Source organism: Triturus cristatus, chromosome 5_2 (assembly GCF_964204655.1).
Source record: "Triturus cristatus chromosome 5_2, aTriCri1.1, whole genome shotgun sequence".
Classification (NCBI taxonomy): Eukaryota; Metazoa; Chordata; class Amphibia; order Caudata; family Salamandridae; genus Triturus; species Triturus cristatus.
This window is the reverse complement of record NC_140588.1, coordinates 693682369-693701180: the sequence shown is the minus strand read 5'-3', so window position 1 is coordinate 693701180 and position 18812 is coordinate 693682369. Positions and strand designations below refer to the sequence as shown.

At 44.3% G+C, this 18812-nt stretch overlaps 1 protein-coding gene across 3 annotated transcripts in view; it reads right to left on the bottom strand.

Annotated features, from left to right (window-relative positions):
- The window catches only part of OCRL (OCRL inositol polyphosphate-5-phosphatase), a 566508-nt gene that overhangs the window by 429210 nt on the left and 118486 nt on the right, over positions 1-18812 (bottom strand). For all 3 annotated transcript variants that reach the window (XM_085607761.1, XM_085607762.1, XM_085607763.1), the window contains 3 exons: positions 10185-10289; positions 6649-6769; positions 6422-6562 (listed from right to left, as the gene is read on the bottom strand). In XM_085607761.1, the coding sequence (XP_085463887.1) occupies positions 6422-6562; positions 6649-6769; positions 10185-10289 (367 nt within the window). The remainder of the gene's footprint in view (positions 1-6421; positions 6563-6648; positions 6770-10184; positions 10290-18812) is intronic.

Here is an 18812-nt window from a genome sequence, read left to right as displayed (position 1 = left end):
AGTAGGGAACCAGCAGAATACAGGATGACATCCCGAGAAGAGATTTGGACAGGCGCACTGTGAGAAACGTCCTGGATTTTATGCAGTTTGCTAAGTGAAGAAGTTTGCACTGTCGCTCTTGTGACGGGAAAGCTTTCCTCTGGTTTGTATCGAGAATAGCACCCAGAAAAGTTATCCGTTGAGACGGTTGCAGGATGGATTTGTCCGGATTGAGAGTGAGTCCCAAGCGACTGAAAAGCTGCAGACAGGCGTTGGAGGATCTGCTTGCGGCGTCCAGAGAAGGTGCCTTGACGAGCCAGTCGTCGAGATAGGGAAAAACTTGGTGACGTTGCTGCCTGAGGTATGCAGCCACTGGAGAAAGGCACTTTGTTTAGATGCGCGGGGCTGACTTGAGTCCGAAGGGCAGGACTCTGAATTGATAATGTCTGCCCGCCACAGCAAACCTCAGAAATTTCTTGCGATTCCTGTGGATAGGGATATGGAAATAGGCATCTTGAAGATCCAAAGATACCATGAAGTTGTTTGCATTGAGAAGTTGGAGCACTTCCTGAATGGTAACCATGCGAAACGATTGTTCCTTTAAGAATTTGTTGAGACTTCTCAAATCTAGAATCGGCCTCCATTTCTTCTCCTTTTTGCGCACCACGAAAAAAAGGGAGTAAAAACCTTTCCCCCGCTGGCGAAGGGGAACCTGCTCTATAGCACCTTTCTGGAGCATTAGTGAGATTTCCAGAAGTAAAAGGCGCAGATTCTTGTGAATCATAGGTCGAGGAGGGGTCTGCGGAGGAATTTGAATGAACTCCAGTGAGTGCCCAAACTGTACCAGTCGAAGAACCCAACGGCCCGTAGTGATCTGTTTCCAATTGTGTAGAAAATGGGAAATTCTGCCTCCTACTCTGGAGGGTGGAGAGGAAATGGAGACCGGCGGTAGAGAAAAGTCATTGACGCTGGGCAGAATTCTTCTGTCGTCCGCCCTTCCCGCGAAAGGAGGACTTGTTGTTTTGAGATTGCTGCTGTTGGAAATGTGGTCGATATTGCTGGTTGGAGGAAGAATAGGAAGATCGATACTGCTGGTAGGTTCCCCTAGTGGAAGACTGACCTCTACCCCGTGAGCCTCGAAAAGTTTTTTTTTTAAATTGAAGGGTTCCCAAAGCCCTAGCTGTGACCGTATCCTTTTTTATGCCCTGAAGGGCCTCATCATATGAGTGCCAAAGAGCAATTGGCCATCATAAGGCATATCCAAAATCTTTGTCTGGATTTCCGGTCGGAATGTCGTCGCCTAAAGCCAACCTTGGCGGCGGAAGACCGCAGCCGCAGCCAACTGGCGGAAACCAGTAGAGGCGATATCCATCGCACAATCGATGATTTCGGACGCCGAACGTTTACCCTCCAACAGAATTTTCTTTGCCTCCACTTTGGAGTCATCCGGCAGGGCCTCCAAGTATAGGAAAATGTCCGCCCACATCTGCCTGTTGTAGCACCCCAACAACGCTAAGGAATTAGACGCACGCACTGTCAAAGCAGATATGGAAGAAAAGCGCTTCCCAATGTTGTCCAGGCGTCTGCCCTCCCTATCTGGAGGGGCTGAAAGCAGAGCAGAAGGGTTTTTAGATCTCCGCTGAGCTGCCTGAGTGATGACGGAATCAGACTTGGGATGTCCGGTAAGACAGGCTGGAGCGGTGTCTGGAGCTCTGTACTTTTTATCCAAACAAGGCAACACTGGGGGAACCGTAGAAGGATTTTGCATGATTTTAATGCCTTGATCCCAGATGTAGTCTATGATCGGCACAGATCTCACTGATTTTTTGAAAGGTTCCTTGAAGTCATACAAGAAACAGTCCTCGTGGTAAGAAGGCATAGGGATTTGGAAACGCTGTGCAGCCCTTTCCAAAACGTTGTGAAAACCTCAAATATCTTCAGGAGGCGAATCTGCTTGAGGCACTGGAGATGCCGGAAAAGGGATGACGTAGTCGTCCCACTCATCATGAGTCGATTGGGAATCATGAACCTCTCCCTCCTCTTGTTGGTCATCCTCCTCATCATCCATGGAAGCGGGAGGTGGCAAAGTAACAGGTATAGCCGGTGGAGGCGAATGTGGAACCTGTAACCGTGGAGGCGGAGAGAGAACTGGAGTAGAACATGGAGCAGAAGTAGGGAACCTCTGTTTACAGTCAGAAATCAAAAATTGGAGGTCAGAAACCAAGGACGCAGGGAGACAAACCATGGGTTGTTGGCGAAGAGGACTGTCGTCCGGATAATATACCTTATCATCTGCGTCTTGCTCGTCATAGTCCTTGTTCTCCTGGTACTTTACATGAAGTTCAGAGGGACTTGTTGCAGCCCTGAACATGCTGCCCTCATCTGAATCCTCCCCCTCGTCCAAAAGGTGAGACGGAGGTAACGGCTGGACCCTACTTGGTGATGTTAGGGAAGGCGTCAGCTTTCTTTCAGTAACCTTGAGGTGAACATAAGCACTGTCCACCGTTGATTTTGGTGTCGTCAACGAGGCAGTCGTCGGTGTCGTCGACGACGAGGAAACACCAATGGACACAACCGATGATGGCATCGACAAAGTCGTCGTCGACAAAGTCACCATCGTCAACGATGGGAGAGACGTCGACGGAGCACCCCTCGTCGTCGTACTCGTCGTCGATGCGCTCGTCGACGTGCGTGGCGTCGAAACTGTCTTGGACGTCGACGATGACTTTTTAATTTTGATCGTCGACAACAATGGCACAACAGCATGCGACGATGACGTCGTCGTCGACGAGTGTGATGCTGATGATGCCAAGATTGTAGAGACTGTCGTCGTCGATGAGGTTACTCCCACAGCTGTAGAAGGAGATTTCGTCGTCGTCGAGGCTACCGTCGACGAGGTGGTCGTCGACGAGGCTGAAGCAGGCTTTTTAAAAGTGTGTACAATCCTCAGCGAAGGATCCTTGTGTGGCAAAGCCTTAAGTGGTGCCTCCGAAGACTTTTTCTGCGTCTTCTTTTGAGAGGGCTGCGAAGAAGGACCTGGAGAAGCATCTCTGGACCTTTTCTGTGAGGTTCTTGAAGACTTTGTTGAACCCTCACTCTCCTCAGAGGACTAGGGTTATTCTTTGTCCTTAAGCCTCTGCAGCCAAATTAACAGCCGTCCCTCACGGTCTTTAAGAGTCTTAGATGAAAAGGTACGACATACCTTACAGTCTTTGGAGGAATGGTCCGGATAGAGACAGTAGAGGCAGTCTTCATGTTGGTCGTCGACCTGCAGTCTCTTCTTCTTGCAGGAAGCACAGGGCCTAAAAAAGGTCTTTCTTAGGAGTGTCTGACATGAAGACAGAGTAGACTTCACTCAGAAGAAGCAATTGTGAAGAAAAATCCACTGGAATACCAGAAGCAAGGAAAAACTGAGCAGAGCTCATGATGTGCGGTAGAAAATCTGAGGGACTAGAGCTCCTTCCAGGAAGGTTCCAGAGGGTGGTGATAGCGGATTGGTTATTCTCTAGAGTTTGGTCCTCATTACAAAAGGACCTGGATATGTTACTAATGTGAGGCCTTTGGCCTATCTCTTTATATGTCTAGTGAGACATTACTTTTATTATATACCGGGGACTCCCATCCTGACGACGGGGAATGATTCAGGCATGTGAATCTATGAAAGATACCAATACTGGATAACCCCTGTGCTAGGTTTGGACCACGTGCCTAAAAGGATATCAGTTAGTGCTTCATTAAAGAGCAAAAGGGGTTTGGAGGTGGAAGAGCCAGGCTGAAGTACTTCAGTCAGATTAGTCCTGACCTGCACAGAAGGCAACTCTAGTACAAGGACCTCGGATGCCTTTTTAACCACCATGGCATAGGATGCCTCCTCCTCCGTACCCACAGTTGGCAGAGAGAGCAAGCCAATATGTGGAAAAGTGTCCAATCCACTGGCTTCCCCAAGTTCCCCGTACAAGCCCAACTGTTCTGCAGAGTCATGCTGGTGTTCTACACGGTCCATAGATTCCTCCCATTCCTCTCCCGCGCCCAACACATTCTCAAAATGGTCAGGCGACAACACAGAACCCCAAGGTTCAATCTGGGCCAGAATCAGTGTTGTGTGACGTTGTTCCGACTCTGTATCGGGGATAGGGATGGGGCTGGTGCTGCCTGTACTGACTTCGGGTCAGATGCCGGAGGTTGCGGTGGCAAAACCGGTATCGACCCGGTTTCGGGATCGGATCCATGAGGCCACACCGGTGCGGTTGCTGGAGCAGACAGTGTTGAACCCGATGGGGCCTCTTCTGACCCCCACAGGCCCAACGGCTCACCAGAGGGGCAGGCCCGCTTAAATATGCAGTGCATGACTCATAAAATTATTTAATATGAGCGTGGGTCGCTCCAGCTCTGGGATAGGGAGGGAGGCGCGAAGTCGAACCCGACACCGGCTCTGCAGAACCGTGCATAGATTGTCTGTGCTCCTTACCTCTTTCGTCGATGGACGACAGCTGAGGTGAAGATGAAGTCCGCTTGGACTTCTTATTGTGCCTCTTCCCCAAGTGAACCGAATACCTCGGGGGGGCGAGGAGAAAGTTGGGTTCCGGGAGCGGTCCCGTGACCTCTTCATCAATCAGGGCTGGGACCTCTGCAGAGTCTCGCTGGAAGGTGTCTACTGCCGGGCAACAAAGAGCTTCATAGCCCTCTCCTGCAAGGCCTTTGGATCCATAGCCCAACAGTCAGAGCACGACTTTGAATCGTGGTCACACTCGAGACACTAGAGACAGACATGGTGGCAATCGGTAACCGACATTATGCGTTGGCAGGCAACGCACAACTTGACCCCTGTCTTCCTCGAAGACATCCCCACACACGAAGTTAGAAAATATTCTGAATTTGACAAAAAGTCAAGAAAAGGCCTATCAAAAAGCAACAGAGAGGTAGCTCTTCCCGGATCGCTGCTTAACTGGCACAGAAAGAAAAGAACCAACTTCCGCACACCTGTGTGGCATCCAAATAGGTACCACGACGTAGTAACCAACGCTAGGCAAGGCAGACATCACACGGAGCCGAATGGAGCCACCCAATGGTGCGCGCAAGGAGTATTGCTCAGCAAAAGTTTCCCGATCCAGCCTGAAGCCTAGGAAATTCAAAGGTAAGGAATCTGCTGCTAGAAGTCTCTATCAGATAAATAAAAAATAAAAAAATAAAAGAATTATTTTGATGGGAATAGGATTCTTAGACTGTATGGTTTCTAGTATACTCAACCTTTTGGGGGAGGGAGAGATGGGGGAGGCACCAGAGTGTCAATGAAAGAAGGCTCAGGTTCTAGGGCAGTTCATCACATCTTTAAATATTTCACACATCCCAACTCAAAGGGGATTGCTAAATCAGGTTTCTACAAACAAATATTGGTTCATTTTAAGGTCCACTGGCTCTGAAGCTGCTGTTCCATTGACTGAAAGATGTGAGACTTTAGAGATCTCAGCATCTAGGTCAAGCTAACATCACTAGGTGAAGAGCCTATCAAGAGACTAGAAAAGAGTTCCATCTGGCAGTATGTGGAGACTGATGAGTCTGCCAATTTAATGTTGGAGTGGTCTACTAAGTTAAAGAAGACTTCCTTCTTGGTGAAAGATAGTTACACTAACTGGGATGTTGACGTGGATGAGTAACAAGCTAACTTTGTTGAGTTGTAATAACAAACTCATCTTGAAGGTGGATAAACACGAGAACCAGATTGTAGGAATCTGGCTCTCTAAATTGTGTGCCAAAACACGGTATACTGCTGAGGGGTTGTACGATGGTACAAAGCAGGTAAATACATTACATGCCTTTGCCACACGTTTAGCACGCATGTTTTTACCGCGAGTATGCACTTACAACGCATGCCAATAGCACGCATTGTTTTTAGATTTAAAAACAATGTATTTGTGGGGGAGACCCCCCAAATTACCTTATAGGCGGGGTATTAGCATGCATTGTAAATGCATATTCGCTGTAAAAATATGCATGCTAAAAAATGCGTGGTAAATACACAACGAGGTAAAAACCTCGCTGTAAAGGCTGTTTTGCCTGTATAGGGAGTCCTGACAACCCTAACTGGTTTACAGAGGCAAACATGTTAACATAAAATACCCACACAGAAGATAGCCTTTGCTTTGTTTGAATTATGATTAAAGCAGGACAAATATGAATCATATGAAGAGGCAAACTTTAGCCATAGACCTACTCTACTACAGATGAAGTATGCAACACAATGGCCCATCTTCCTAGAAGTCTAAGATATTAGCCCACATCCTACTACAGCAGAACTACAACACAACATTTCAGGCAAGAATTTATTACAGGTATCCCCGATAGATAAATGTAACTCATCTGCGTGGACATACATTGTACTGTGCAGTAAAACTAAAATGCAGTAAAAATTAAATCAAGTAAAGGGACAAACTCTATTGCTCACCTATAACCATGAATATTGACATATTCACTTTCTCTCTTTGTCATGACGTGTTTGATTAAACCCTCTCTCTGCCCAGACTGTGTGGTGGGTACAAAAAGCTTCTTCATTGTACCTGTTGGCTCCTCTCTTTCTCTTGTTAACCTGGGGGTGAAAAAGGATAGTGACCACAGATTGAAACATTAAGGAAGGAGCAATTCTAGCAAGATGTTATGAGAAGCTTTACTTACGGGCGCTGTACAGGTGGAGGTGGAGGTGGGGGTTCCCTATGAAAGCCAATCTGCTGATTTTTTAAGTTTCTCTTAGTTTCCATGTTCATACTGCTAAAATGATCTTCAAACCCTACAAACCCTGCATGTGAAAAGACAAACCAAGTGGTTTACAACAGCTCATAAAGACCATGCATAACTGATAAATTTGTTGCGGGGTTAGGGACGAGGGCCACAATGAGAAATTGATAAATGTGACATCCCACTGACAAGTGAACATATGCACCCAAAAAATATAGATTCCGGCCCCTATTAAACTGATGCTCTATGGTGGCTGAAATCTTAGTGTCAAGGCACAGAATTGCGGTAAATGTGACCTCTACTTTTAAATCCTGCTAACATATTGATTGCAGGACACTGCCAATGATAATCTGGAGGTATTAAAATGGATATTAAATTATCAAGAGGGCATTGTGATGAAACTAATGCAAATTATAATCCGTTACATTCAGATATGGCTATTCTGCGGTTCAGTTTCTAACATTTTTATTCACTGTTCTAGTTTTTGCGTCCATCTCCCCCATATCCTCACCCATCACACTGCTACGCGCTGCATCCCATAACATAATACCCGCACCTCAGTGATCATCCTGTACAACAAGGCAACACTACCCATATAGCCTCAAAGCAAATTCAAACACCTTCATAACCACATAACCTACAGTCATCACTGGTTATTCATTTGAGTAAGCCCTTCAGCACCCACATAGGAGTAGTAAGTGCTGTACAAATGTTGCAATACAATTTATACAGCACTGGTGCCCACGTTAGAGCTTGTGAACAGACACGGTTGTAGATAAGGAGATACCGGCTATAACATTTTCTAACGAACAGCATTTGTAAGTTATTGAACACTTTGAGATTATCAGCTTTCTTGAGTTTGTTTGTAGGTTATTGTACAGTAGCACAGTGAGCAGTCTCCGATTGTGACTTTCTTGATGGTAGAAACAGCAGCAGGGGTACGGTGTCTTATCAAATATCTCCATGTCCTAGGGACAGGATGCTTCAGACATCTACTTGTTCTGTAAAAATTTTACTTGCCCCTTTTAGTAGCAGGCAGCAAGGTGAAAAATTATGGCAGCGTTATTATATCAGAGCTTTGAAAACAGTCTCGCTGCTCATGCCATGTGTCATATTATACAAGGGGTTGTATTCTGGCAAGTCTGTGATTTTACCCACCTTTCCACAATTCTGCATACAGGGCTGGAAGTATGCAGGACACATTGGTTCCAGGGTTGGATGCGCTGGGTACACACACACTGAAAAAGGTTGGATAGTAAATTCTGACAAGAGGAAGAGTAAAAGGCTTTCCAAGGTGGGTTAGAATAAAATAGAGTGTAGCAAATCGGCAGTCAAAAGGTTTCTTTTGCAGGGGATTTGGCCTACTTGTTAAGTTGGCAAAATAAGCTTGAAAATTAGTTGTCCCTGACCTTAAATTTCTCACTTGCGATAAAATTCCTACCACTTGGGTGGTAACATTTTTACATGTATGAGCTGTGTGTACAAATATCAAACCAATGCAACTTGAATGTAAGAACGACCAGTCTTCCAGATGTTTTTTGGTACATGCAGAGATATTTGAATGTGATTCTGCACTTTTAATCTCTTTGGGTAGCATGGTACTTTTGGTCTGAATAACACTAATGCTCAATAAATATTCAATCTTAGTACACATAAATACAATCTGAAGAATAGCCATTGCACAAGCTAAATTTCAGTATGTGAATAACCTCACCAGCACTCCTTACTCCTAACAATTATTGTGAGATACGGAGTTGGCACAAAGATGAAGAGTATAAAAAAATTACTTCACAGTAATAGCAGTTCTCCATCATGGGAACCATTAACTTTTGGATATTTTCATACATGTGCGGGATCCTGAAAGTTTTTTCATCTGAAGTAATAATGGTTATAATTTTCATATCATATATATAAGTTAGTAAACAGCTCGTCCTGTTTGAAGACCTTTATGCATGCCTTTAGCTTTGTGCCGCACTACGGAAGTAGGCCTTTGAATGTCCACACACAAGACATCATATGAAGACAGTCAGCAGTTAGAATTAAAATCTTCAAAGGAAATGGTTCATGGCATTGCTATGCACAAAAATACCACGTAGTACAGTATCCATGTTCAGATATTGCAAAAAATCTAGACTTCCTCCATTGGATCTCAATGTATCTGGATATCTGATTTGCTGAGCAAGTAGTGGGCCCGATTCACAAAGGTAAACATACACTTTGTTTTAAGTTTCCTAGTTTCTTGGTATTCACAAACTACATATTTCATTTTTACTAGCAGTAATTTTACTACTGCAGAGAGTCTGCAGTGTGGGGGGGGGGGGGGGGAGTGGACTACGCACATAAAAAGGACAAACCTATTTCTTTTATGGTTGATGTCTCTGCAGCTGTAAAACTACTATTAGTAAACAAACTTTTAGTTTGTGAATACCCCCAAAAAATAACTTCTGTAAAAAGTGTACGTTTACCATTGTAAGTCACGCCCAATAGGTTTAAAACTACTTTGAACAGCTACCTAATGCGATTAGAAAATTAATAAGCAATTCCACATCCATGAACCCAAATTGTAAATATGTATTTGTAAAACTGGAAGGTACATCTTATGTAAACTCGATGTTTGCGGTTTACCAAACACACAACAAGACCTCTGTACAATACTTCAATCAGCCGCTCTGGTTTATGTCATGCATCCATTCTGATTTGATTGGGAAAAACAAAAAAAAGAAAAATAGGAAAAACAGTAATTCTCTCAGTGCGCATGAATACTGAGATGTGAGCAGAAGGTGCACTGAAGAGGGTGTGTATGTCTTGCACTGAGCTGAAGGAACGGAGTACTATGCCCAGTCACTAAGACCCTGTACTCATTTCCATACTCCTTGGTTCAACATCTCCTACAAGAAACAACATAAATTTAAGAAGTTTTTCAGAGATCTAATCTTGATGGTAACACAGGTATTTCATGGATTTGGATGAGTGGAGCTGAAAAAGGATTTGCGTTATTTGAGTGGTTTAGATCCCGCAAACTATGCGTCATAATGTGGATGTTTTGGAGCCACACCGTAGCATTTTGAGCTGCATGTGCTAAAAAAAATAACTGGAGGGATACGTAAAGTAAAAGACATCTGAACGAAACAGAAAAAAATAGAAGCTTGGAAGCCCTGCAATGCAGGATTATCAATAAGGTACAAATTCACTATGATTGGCAGTAAAAACAAAAAGGGCTGGTAGGGCTGTGCACCTGCACAAAGAAAGTGAACAGTATCCTATATCACATAAGCATGCTTGCATTATTTTGATGGTCAGGTTTTAAAAGTAATATACAAAATTAGTTGACCTCTTACTCATTAGTCACAGACAAAAGAACCACCACATTAGGACTATGTCCTATAATCACCTTGCTAAGAAACAAATGCATGTTTATTTAAAAAATAAAAACACGAATACAATGACAACCAATCAAATTTTTGATGCAATAATACCTGGTTTCATGGTATTGGAAGAAGTTCCAGGAATTCTCTCCTCTCTTTCCGAGGCAGAGTACCAACTTGACTGATCTTTTTCAGGCAGAGCAGGTTTAATATATGCTGTATAGAAATAAACATTTGTGAGGTGGTAGCTCGCATCCGTTCCTATGAAATAATTATTATAACACTTTCTATAACATTTACAGATTTGTTTTGCATGACGCATTATTGTTCCCTATGCATCAAGGAAGAGCCTTAAGTAAAGCCGGGAAACAGCCAAGACTGTAAAGCACACGTTTTTTGACACAAAACAGTTCCAAATCAAATAAAGGCATACCCCTTCTTTAGTCAAGACTTTGTATTTTTGCCACACTACTCATCACCGTCATGACCGTAATCAACCAGTTTAGCATTTGTCCACAGTACTGTTAAGTACAAAGTGTCTCCCACTGAACAGGTAAAACAAAGAACTGATGTTTTTAAATTTAAATGCTTCCGTTGTGGTAATCCCAATATTTTAGCGAACAATGTAAATTATCCAGCTAGGAACGTTACGTGTAGGAAATGCAACAAACATGGTCATTTCTCTAAAGTTTGCAATGTTATAAGAAAAAATATCAGTCACATGGTTCACAGTGACACTTTTTCGAATTATGACATTGTATTCCAAGTAGCAGGCTCTAAGGAATTATCTAATGGTAACTACGCCAAATGTGAAATTCTCCTTGATGATATCCCGTAAATGGTATTTGCAGACTCTTGTTCCTCCTATAACCTTATCAATGAAGCTACATTCAAGTCCAACTCAGGAAGCAAGGATTATGAAATGTTACCCTCGGATGTCAATCCAGGTGGTTACAACCACGATCTATACCCTTGGTGGGCATGCTCGTTATGCAGATCAACCTCCAAGACAGGGTTACTGTGAGGAAGGTGTACATTACAAGGAATGGGTAGAATTTATCAGGGTGGAAACACCAAAAAGATCTTGGGATAAAATTGGACCCCAATGCTTCAGAACCAGTGTATTTGGTTGATAGATCTAGCGTAGGGAAAGAAGTGTGTGAAGAATTCTCAGAGGTATTTTCAGGAAAGTTGGGCCTGCTGAAGGGTTTCTTACATAAAATTAAATTGAAGAAACACAAACCAACTGTTCACAAATCTCGATCTGTCCCTTTACTTATAAGAGATCCCCTCAGAAGAGAATTAGAGAGACTAGAAACTTGTGGTGTGATTGAGAGAATTGAAAGCTTGGAGTGGTTAGCTCCCATAGTGGTCGCATCTAAGGAAGGTGGGAAAGATATCCATCTATGTGTGGATCTTAGGGATCTTAACTCCAACATTTGGGTGGATAGATACCCTCTCCCCAACATTAACGAGATTCGCAGTGTAATACAAGGTGCCAAATATTTCAGCGTCTTAGATCTTTCCAAAGCGTACCATCAGGTAGCTCTTCACCCTGATTCCACAGCCCTCACATCCTTCATAACACCATTTGGAGCCTACCAATTTAACGGAATGCTGTTTGGCCTGACATCTGCCGCGGCAGTGTTTCAACAAATAATGCAACACATTTTGAAGGGTCTTGAAAAGGTGTTGTGTTTCCAGGATGACATCCGGATGTATGGGGAGGCGGAGACTGAACACAACAAGATACTAAGAGAAATTCTTTGTAAACTAAGCAAGGCAGGATTCACCACTCACAGAAACAAATGTAAAATAGGTGTGAGGTCTGTAGTGTACCTGGGCCACACCATCTCTGGTGAAGGAATCAGACCTATAACTAGCCTAGTGGATTCGATCAAGCTTGCATCAGCTCCTACTAACAAGGAGAAATTCAAATCCTTTTTGGGTCTGGTAAAGTACATGTCCAAATTTGTGGAAAATTTGCTGGACATGTGCACTCTCTAAGAGAATTGTTAAAAAAGGGGTCCCCTTTTAATTGGAGTTCCCATTGCCAGAGTGATTTCATTTTTGTCAAATAAGCCATAGTAAAAGCTCCCACTTTAGGAATGTTCGATCCCAGTGCCAGGACAACCTTGACAACAGATGCAAGCATGAAAGGCCTAGCAGCTTCACTCACTCTAATGGTAAAGAGAGAGTGATAGCGTTTGCATCAAGATCATTGAAAGAGCCTGAATGTAACTATTCCACGGTCAAGAAAGAGGCCCTTGCTTGATATTAGGAGATAAATCATTTCAAATTTTTCTTGCGGGGAATCTTCTTTATTTTTCGAATAGACCACAAACCTATACTTCCCAGGTTCTCCACAAAAAGCATTGAGAGGGCCACTCCCCGAACCTCCAAATGGGTGCTAGGCTTACAAGGTTTCAATTACACTATGTGTTATGTTTCAGGTGACAAGAACCTAATAGCTGACTGTTTGTGGAGACTTCCTATTTCAAATGAGGATTCGCAATTTAACGTCAATAAAACTTATAAATAAGTCCGGCTCATAGCATCTCTGGATTCTTCAATTGTTTTTGTACCAATTGAAGAATCCCGAGATGCTATGAGACAGACTTATTTATAAGTTTTAAAAGAGTACCGGGAGAATTAATCAAGCCCGCCGAAACAAAGAATGCGGACTTATTTGGATAAAACTTTTTGGCCGCATTCCGTAAAGCGTTTGCTTACGCTCATTAGAGGAAGGATTTGAGTGATAGAAAATTGAAAATGTACTTCTGGGAAGACTAACATTATGTAATGCCCGAGAGAGAAATATACATGTCTCATCCTCTCCTAATGGATTAAGAAATAAGGAAAAATTTTAAAAATCAGCAGGCTCGGAGGAGGAGCCAAGATGGCGACCGGGACGGCAGCGTAGACCCCCGGCTCCGTGAGCCTCCGCATCCCGCACGGATATCCTGCCTGAGATCCTCAACTTGTGCTACGTGGTCGTGTTTCTGAAGGAGAGGGGCTCCCGACTGTGTGACTTCGAGGTTTCTAGCCGTGCTATCGCCGGAGAAAACTGCATCTGAACTTTGCGGCCTGTGCGGCCCTGGAGCCGGGACATCGAGTGGACGTCGTGGCCGGGTGGCAGTGCGACAACAGCGGCCGGTGGTGACTGGGTGGAGTCGGCCCACCGGAGCGGTGCCAAACTCGGCCTACATTTCGGCGTGGTCACTTCTACTGCCCAGTGTAGCTGACCGAGTGCATGACCGGGGGTGCAAATCTTAGATTCTCCGGTGACTGCCCCTGCCTTGCTGGTGAGCTGCCCAGCCGCCGTCCGTATCCTGCCCCGATCATTGCGGGCCGCCCCCGGATTTCTACGGGAGCTGGTCTGTGGTGGGGACGACTGTTGCCCGTGGCCACGGATAGTTTTTTGCCTGCCCCCGGAATCCGGTTACCCGCGACGTGGACATCGCGACGCTTGTCCTGGGGTCCCGACCCCGGTGAGGGTCGGGCATACTTGGCGGCCATCTTGGGTCGATGAAGCCTACCATCCTGTCCGCTGGGCCGCAGCGGGCCTGTGAGCGTACGATTTTTGGGAGTGTGGCGGCGAGAACACAGAGAGCTGAGCTGGGGTACGGCGACCTCCTCGAGGCTCTTGGTACTCTTCACTCCTCCTTGGTTCATGGTTTCGTGATCTTGGGGAGTAAGCTCGATGGTGTGGCGTCGGAGTTGGGGCAGTGGCGGCCCGCCTGTCCGCACGAACACAGAGTCTACCCCCACTGCGCGCAGGAGGACGCTGTGGCGGCCCCCCCTGAGGTTAGTACACGACTGGACGCCCCGGCCAGTATGCTACAGTGTGTTCGACCTTCTGAGGGCCCGATCTGTCCCGGAGGCGTTGGACCTGAGTGGGATGTGGTGGCCTCATCCCGTGCATGCCCTCCTGCGACCCAGAGACAACTCCAGCAACTAATGTCTCTTTTGGCTGCTTCTGCCTTCCTGAACCTTGCGTGCAGTGCAGATCCTAGGGCAGCACTTGGAAGCCTGTTTCCTCACGCGGCGGACTGTGTTGATGCTCAGAGACTTCCACCCCACCTGTGTGCGTCGCTTCTCTGTCGTTGTTGGACATTCCTCTGCCTAGGAACATTGGGTATGGTGCTGGGTCGAGGGTTTGGCATGGGCAGAATTCCACTGAGTGGTCAGGGATGAGGCTGGCCCCTCGGGGGTGGTCGCCTAGTGGACGGGCGGGCTTGGGGTGGTGTGCTCTCCTGACATGGCTACTGGCACGATAGACGCATAATGCTCCCCATCGTGGTTTGAGAAGATTTTTTGTGCTGTTCCTTGTTCGCTTTAGGGGAACCTTACCGTGCGGGAGGGAGAAGCCGGGGGTCTGTTATGAAGGCCCTCCTCCAGTTTATAAATACTTTCTCTACCCCCCCCGTCTGGTGGGGGTCCTTTCCTACTTCTTTTTCCCTATTCTCCTACATTTCGGGTCTGGTTCCAGGGCGACAGGCACACTGCTGGGGGGGGGGGCCGTACTCATCTGCAGAGGTGCAGGGTGGGGGGTTGGGGGAGGGGACTCTGTATTCCTTCGTCTTTTTCCATGGCCTCCTTTTTCTTCTCTGATTCTTTTTGTCTTTCTTTTTCTGGGATCAGCGTGATGCACCTCCCTTGGCTATGCCTCGTTGCCGTTCCATGTGTTCACAACTTCCGGGGTGTTCTGGGGGAGTTCTGGCGGGGGACTGTGGGCGCAGCTGTAGACTATGTTTTTCTCCATCCTGATGTTCTTGTGTTTGCGCCATTGACCGAATAGATTGCTGTAAATCGCTAACGTTCATTACTCTGCATATCCGTGATCGTTGTTTTAAAATTGCTTGTCACCTGATCCTTCTGCCTTGTTTCATCATAAAATGAAAACCTTTTTCTCCTGGTGCCCTACTTACGCTGTTCACAGTATTAGCAGTACGATTTTGCTCCCTGAAGTGCTGCCTGTGTTTATACTTGTCGTTATTGCTCTGATTGCTTAGCGGCCGGCCCCGGGGGGTTGTAGGCCCATACTTGTTCTTATTGAACTGTCAATAAAGGTTTTCAAAAAAAAAAAAAAAAATCAGCAGGCTCCATTCTGAAATAGAAAAAGGAAAGAACCCGCATGAATAATTGAAGATTATTGTGTTTTTAATATTGTCCTGAGGAAGGTGGTGCATAAAAGCAAAGATCCACCGAAACTCGTCAACACATTTCTGGTTTTTGTATTGTATACTTTTATGAGATATTGTTTCTCTATTGTTTCATTGTGATTCCAATTGTCATCAGATAATTAGGAAATCCCAATAGTAGTGTGATTTAGGTAACCAATGTATTGAAAAAGATTCATTATATGATGAATACATTTTTTTTTTTTTACATTTTTAAGATTTTAAACAGTTTGATATATTGTCTTAAATAAACTGGAATCAAATGCTGAATAACGTTGTCTAGGCCAATTCATTGATCAATTTTTGATGTTGTAGACTGTCACTTTTTTGTGCTCTTTGTGGTTCTAATCTCTGAATCTTGTTGAGTGTTTTAAGAGATAGCATCACTACCTTTATAAAAGATATAGAGTGTATAAATCTTTTTGAAATTTGACTGTGAGAGAATGGATGCATGAGATTACTATAGAAACACACAGAGGGAATACTTTATTAACGTTAGTTGCCCAATTCCCTTTGGCAAAAAGGGCTAATCTCTATCTTTTACCCTGATTCGCAATTTAACCCTCCAGATGAAACCATCCTTGCTATCGACATTCCAGCTATTAACAAGGAGGAATGGGAGAAAGGGTTACAAGACGCCGCCGTCTTTATGTATCTAAAAAACATGATCTGCAAAGGATGGCCCAGAACTATTAAAGATCTTCCAGAGAACCTCAAGTCTTTCTGGGTGGTGAGAGATAAATTATCCATTACTGGGGATCAAATCAACAGAGGCAACACAATTGTTTCACCCATTAACATGCAGGAACGCATCATAGAAGAGGTACATGCAGGTCATCCAGGAAGGAGTATGACCAAAAGTATAAATCAGACAAAACTATTTGTTCCCCAACATGGACTACATGGTGGAGAGGATAGTAAAAGATTGCCTAGCCTGTGGGTCATGTGACAAATCCAAAGTCACTCGCAAGGCTCCCCTTATTCCAGTGTCAATCCCTTCCAAACTTTGGGACAAACTAGGCCTGGACATTAAAGGTCCTTTGAACTTAGTAAATGTTTCTCAAAGATTCATGTTTGTGCTCATTGATTATCATTCACATTGGATCTCTACAAAAATGGTTTCCTCCATCACCACATCATCTCTCATTGAATTTCTGAAGGATATATTCTCTAAAGAAGGACTACCCAGTAACCTTGTCACAGACAACGGCGTTAAATTTGCGTCAGATGTTCTTGTCCAAATTAGCCATTTCACATGTAAAAACTCCTATATATTGTCCTGAAGCGAATGGATTGGTAGAAAGAGCTAATAGATGATAAAAAACACAATCCAAATGGCTCTTACATCGCATGAGCCCATAGAAGAAGCCATGAGACGTATGCTATGGTCATATGCCATTTCTGGAGTTTCCCCATTTGTGTCTCTGAAAGGGAGGAATCCTGGTTCTAAACTCACTCCCAAGTGGTTAAATGGATGAAGTCCCATCTGGGTAGATAGGAAATCTGTCATGGAGAAAGTGAGCCGGCATCAAGATGATTACAAAGCTAAATATGACCAGAAGTGGGGAACCACCAGTAAGGATTGGGTTGTAGGCCAATGGGTAGTTATCAAAAGACCCCAGGTAGGTCGTTCCAAAGTATAGTCATTCTCCAAACCTCTAAGAATCCAACATGTAAATAGCAATTCTGTAGTATTGGAAGATGGTAGCAGTTGGAACATGGACAATATAGTTTGCTGCCCCAGAGAGTGTATTCCTATGTATACTATGGAAGAAAGTCAGGATGACTCGTTCTCAAACATGTAACAGCCCAAGGATGTCAGAACTCGTCATCCACCACGGTGGCAAGAGGACTATGAAATGTGATAATATTTTTCTTGTACTTTCTGTTGATTGTTTCATCCTTACAGTCTACTATAATGCATTGTTCTAGTCCCTATTCAAAGGGAGATGTGTTGTAATATATGCCTGTATTCCAAATGTGGTACTATCCTTTATATAGTTGGTATTTCCCCTGCCTCCCTACCCCTCCTTTCCCTTCACCCTTGGTACGCCCCTTCCTTAGAACGTCAAGAGTGAAGCTCACCTTAGAATGTTGTTGAGCGTCAGTTGCCAGCTGGTGCCTGAGGATCGGATTGAATAAACGTCTTCTCTGCTTCATTTCTGTGTCAGCGTTTATTCTAACAACTATACTACGTGTTGCACCAACACAGACAAGTAAAAGCAGAGATCGATCAATATTTTTTATCAAATATTTCATTATAGTGATTTTAACTGGACAGCACCTTTAACATTCCTCCCATGAACCTTCCGGGGAATTCTAGTTACCGTTATCCTCACCCAGGAAGATCCAGTACGTTTTCACAAAAAATTGACAGCAATAATTGAATCAAACTCTACAACCCGCCGCACCTCGGTGAAAAAATGGCAGAAAAATAAATGTCTGCAGAACTTAACTTTCGTCTGACGGAAAATATCAAATAGAAAAATCAGCCAAAAACAATGTGTCACTGTTTCCTCCCTGTCATCATAGATTGTAGCTAGACTGAACAGATCATACTAAAATATAAAATGTTACCCTGTCACTGTTGGACATGGACACAACACTCTGCCCTACAACTGATTAGTTGTTGAGGATGTGACTGACTTTGCCTTGAAGGTCACGAGTTTGAAACTTGGCATCAGACTAGCCCACATATTTATCATCTCTGGGAAAATAAGGCGGGATGACAGGAGAGATGTCTAGTCCACAAGTGGTCGTAACAGGTAGAAGTATCTGTAAAAAAAAATGATGCTCACACTATTTCACAGAAGGTCAGGCTACATGGCAGGTAAAATCATTATATTGTGCCTGAAGTGCAGATATCATTAGTACAGCAGAGGTGTGAAGGGTCACAGGCACCCACATTGTGGCCATTTGTTTTATTTGTTTTCAACTACTCACCCCTGGGTGAAGAGGGTTTACATTTTCACAGTCACTCTTGCTATGCCACTGGCGGGGAGGATCCAGCTCTAAAAATCTGCTTGTACACACGTAGAAAAAATGTTTTTACATTGCTGTGAAAGAGCCAATTCAGGAACGTCCTCATCAATATAAACAGAAGACCTTAATGTTCAGCCTGTGAACCCATATAGAAAACAACATTATTACATTTGCAGGTGAACTCAAACATTGTTGGTTGGACCAACTTGGGGTCTTATAAGGGCATAATATAGTAAGCAAGAGGAAGCAGATATGTGGTCCCTTTTTAGAAGTGTGTCACAGGTGGTGGTGATTCGAATAACAAGGTTGGTCAAGCAATCGCACAAAGTCAACAAAGTGTCCACAACAAAGCCTTGTCTGGCTAGTTACAAAAAGGACATCAGACAGTTTGACTAAGATTGTCAAAATGACAGGCTCTGCACTTGCCCATAATGTATTTGGTAGAGGGGAGTCAAACTGCAAGGCTAATATCCATTCTTCTGCAGGGAGATCAACCCACTCAGTGTTCTCAATCTCAATTGACAGAGGTCTAGCACATTTGGGGGCAGAACCGTGCTCTACTACAGGGACAGGA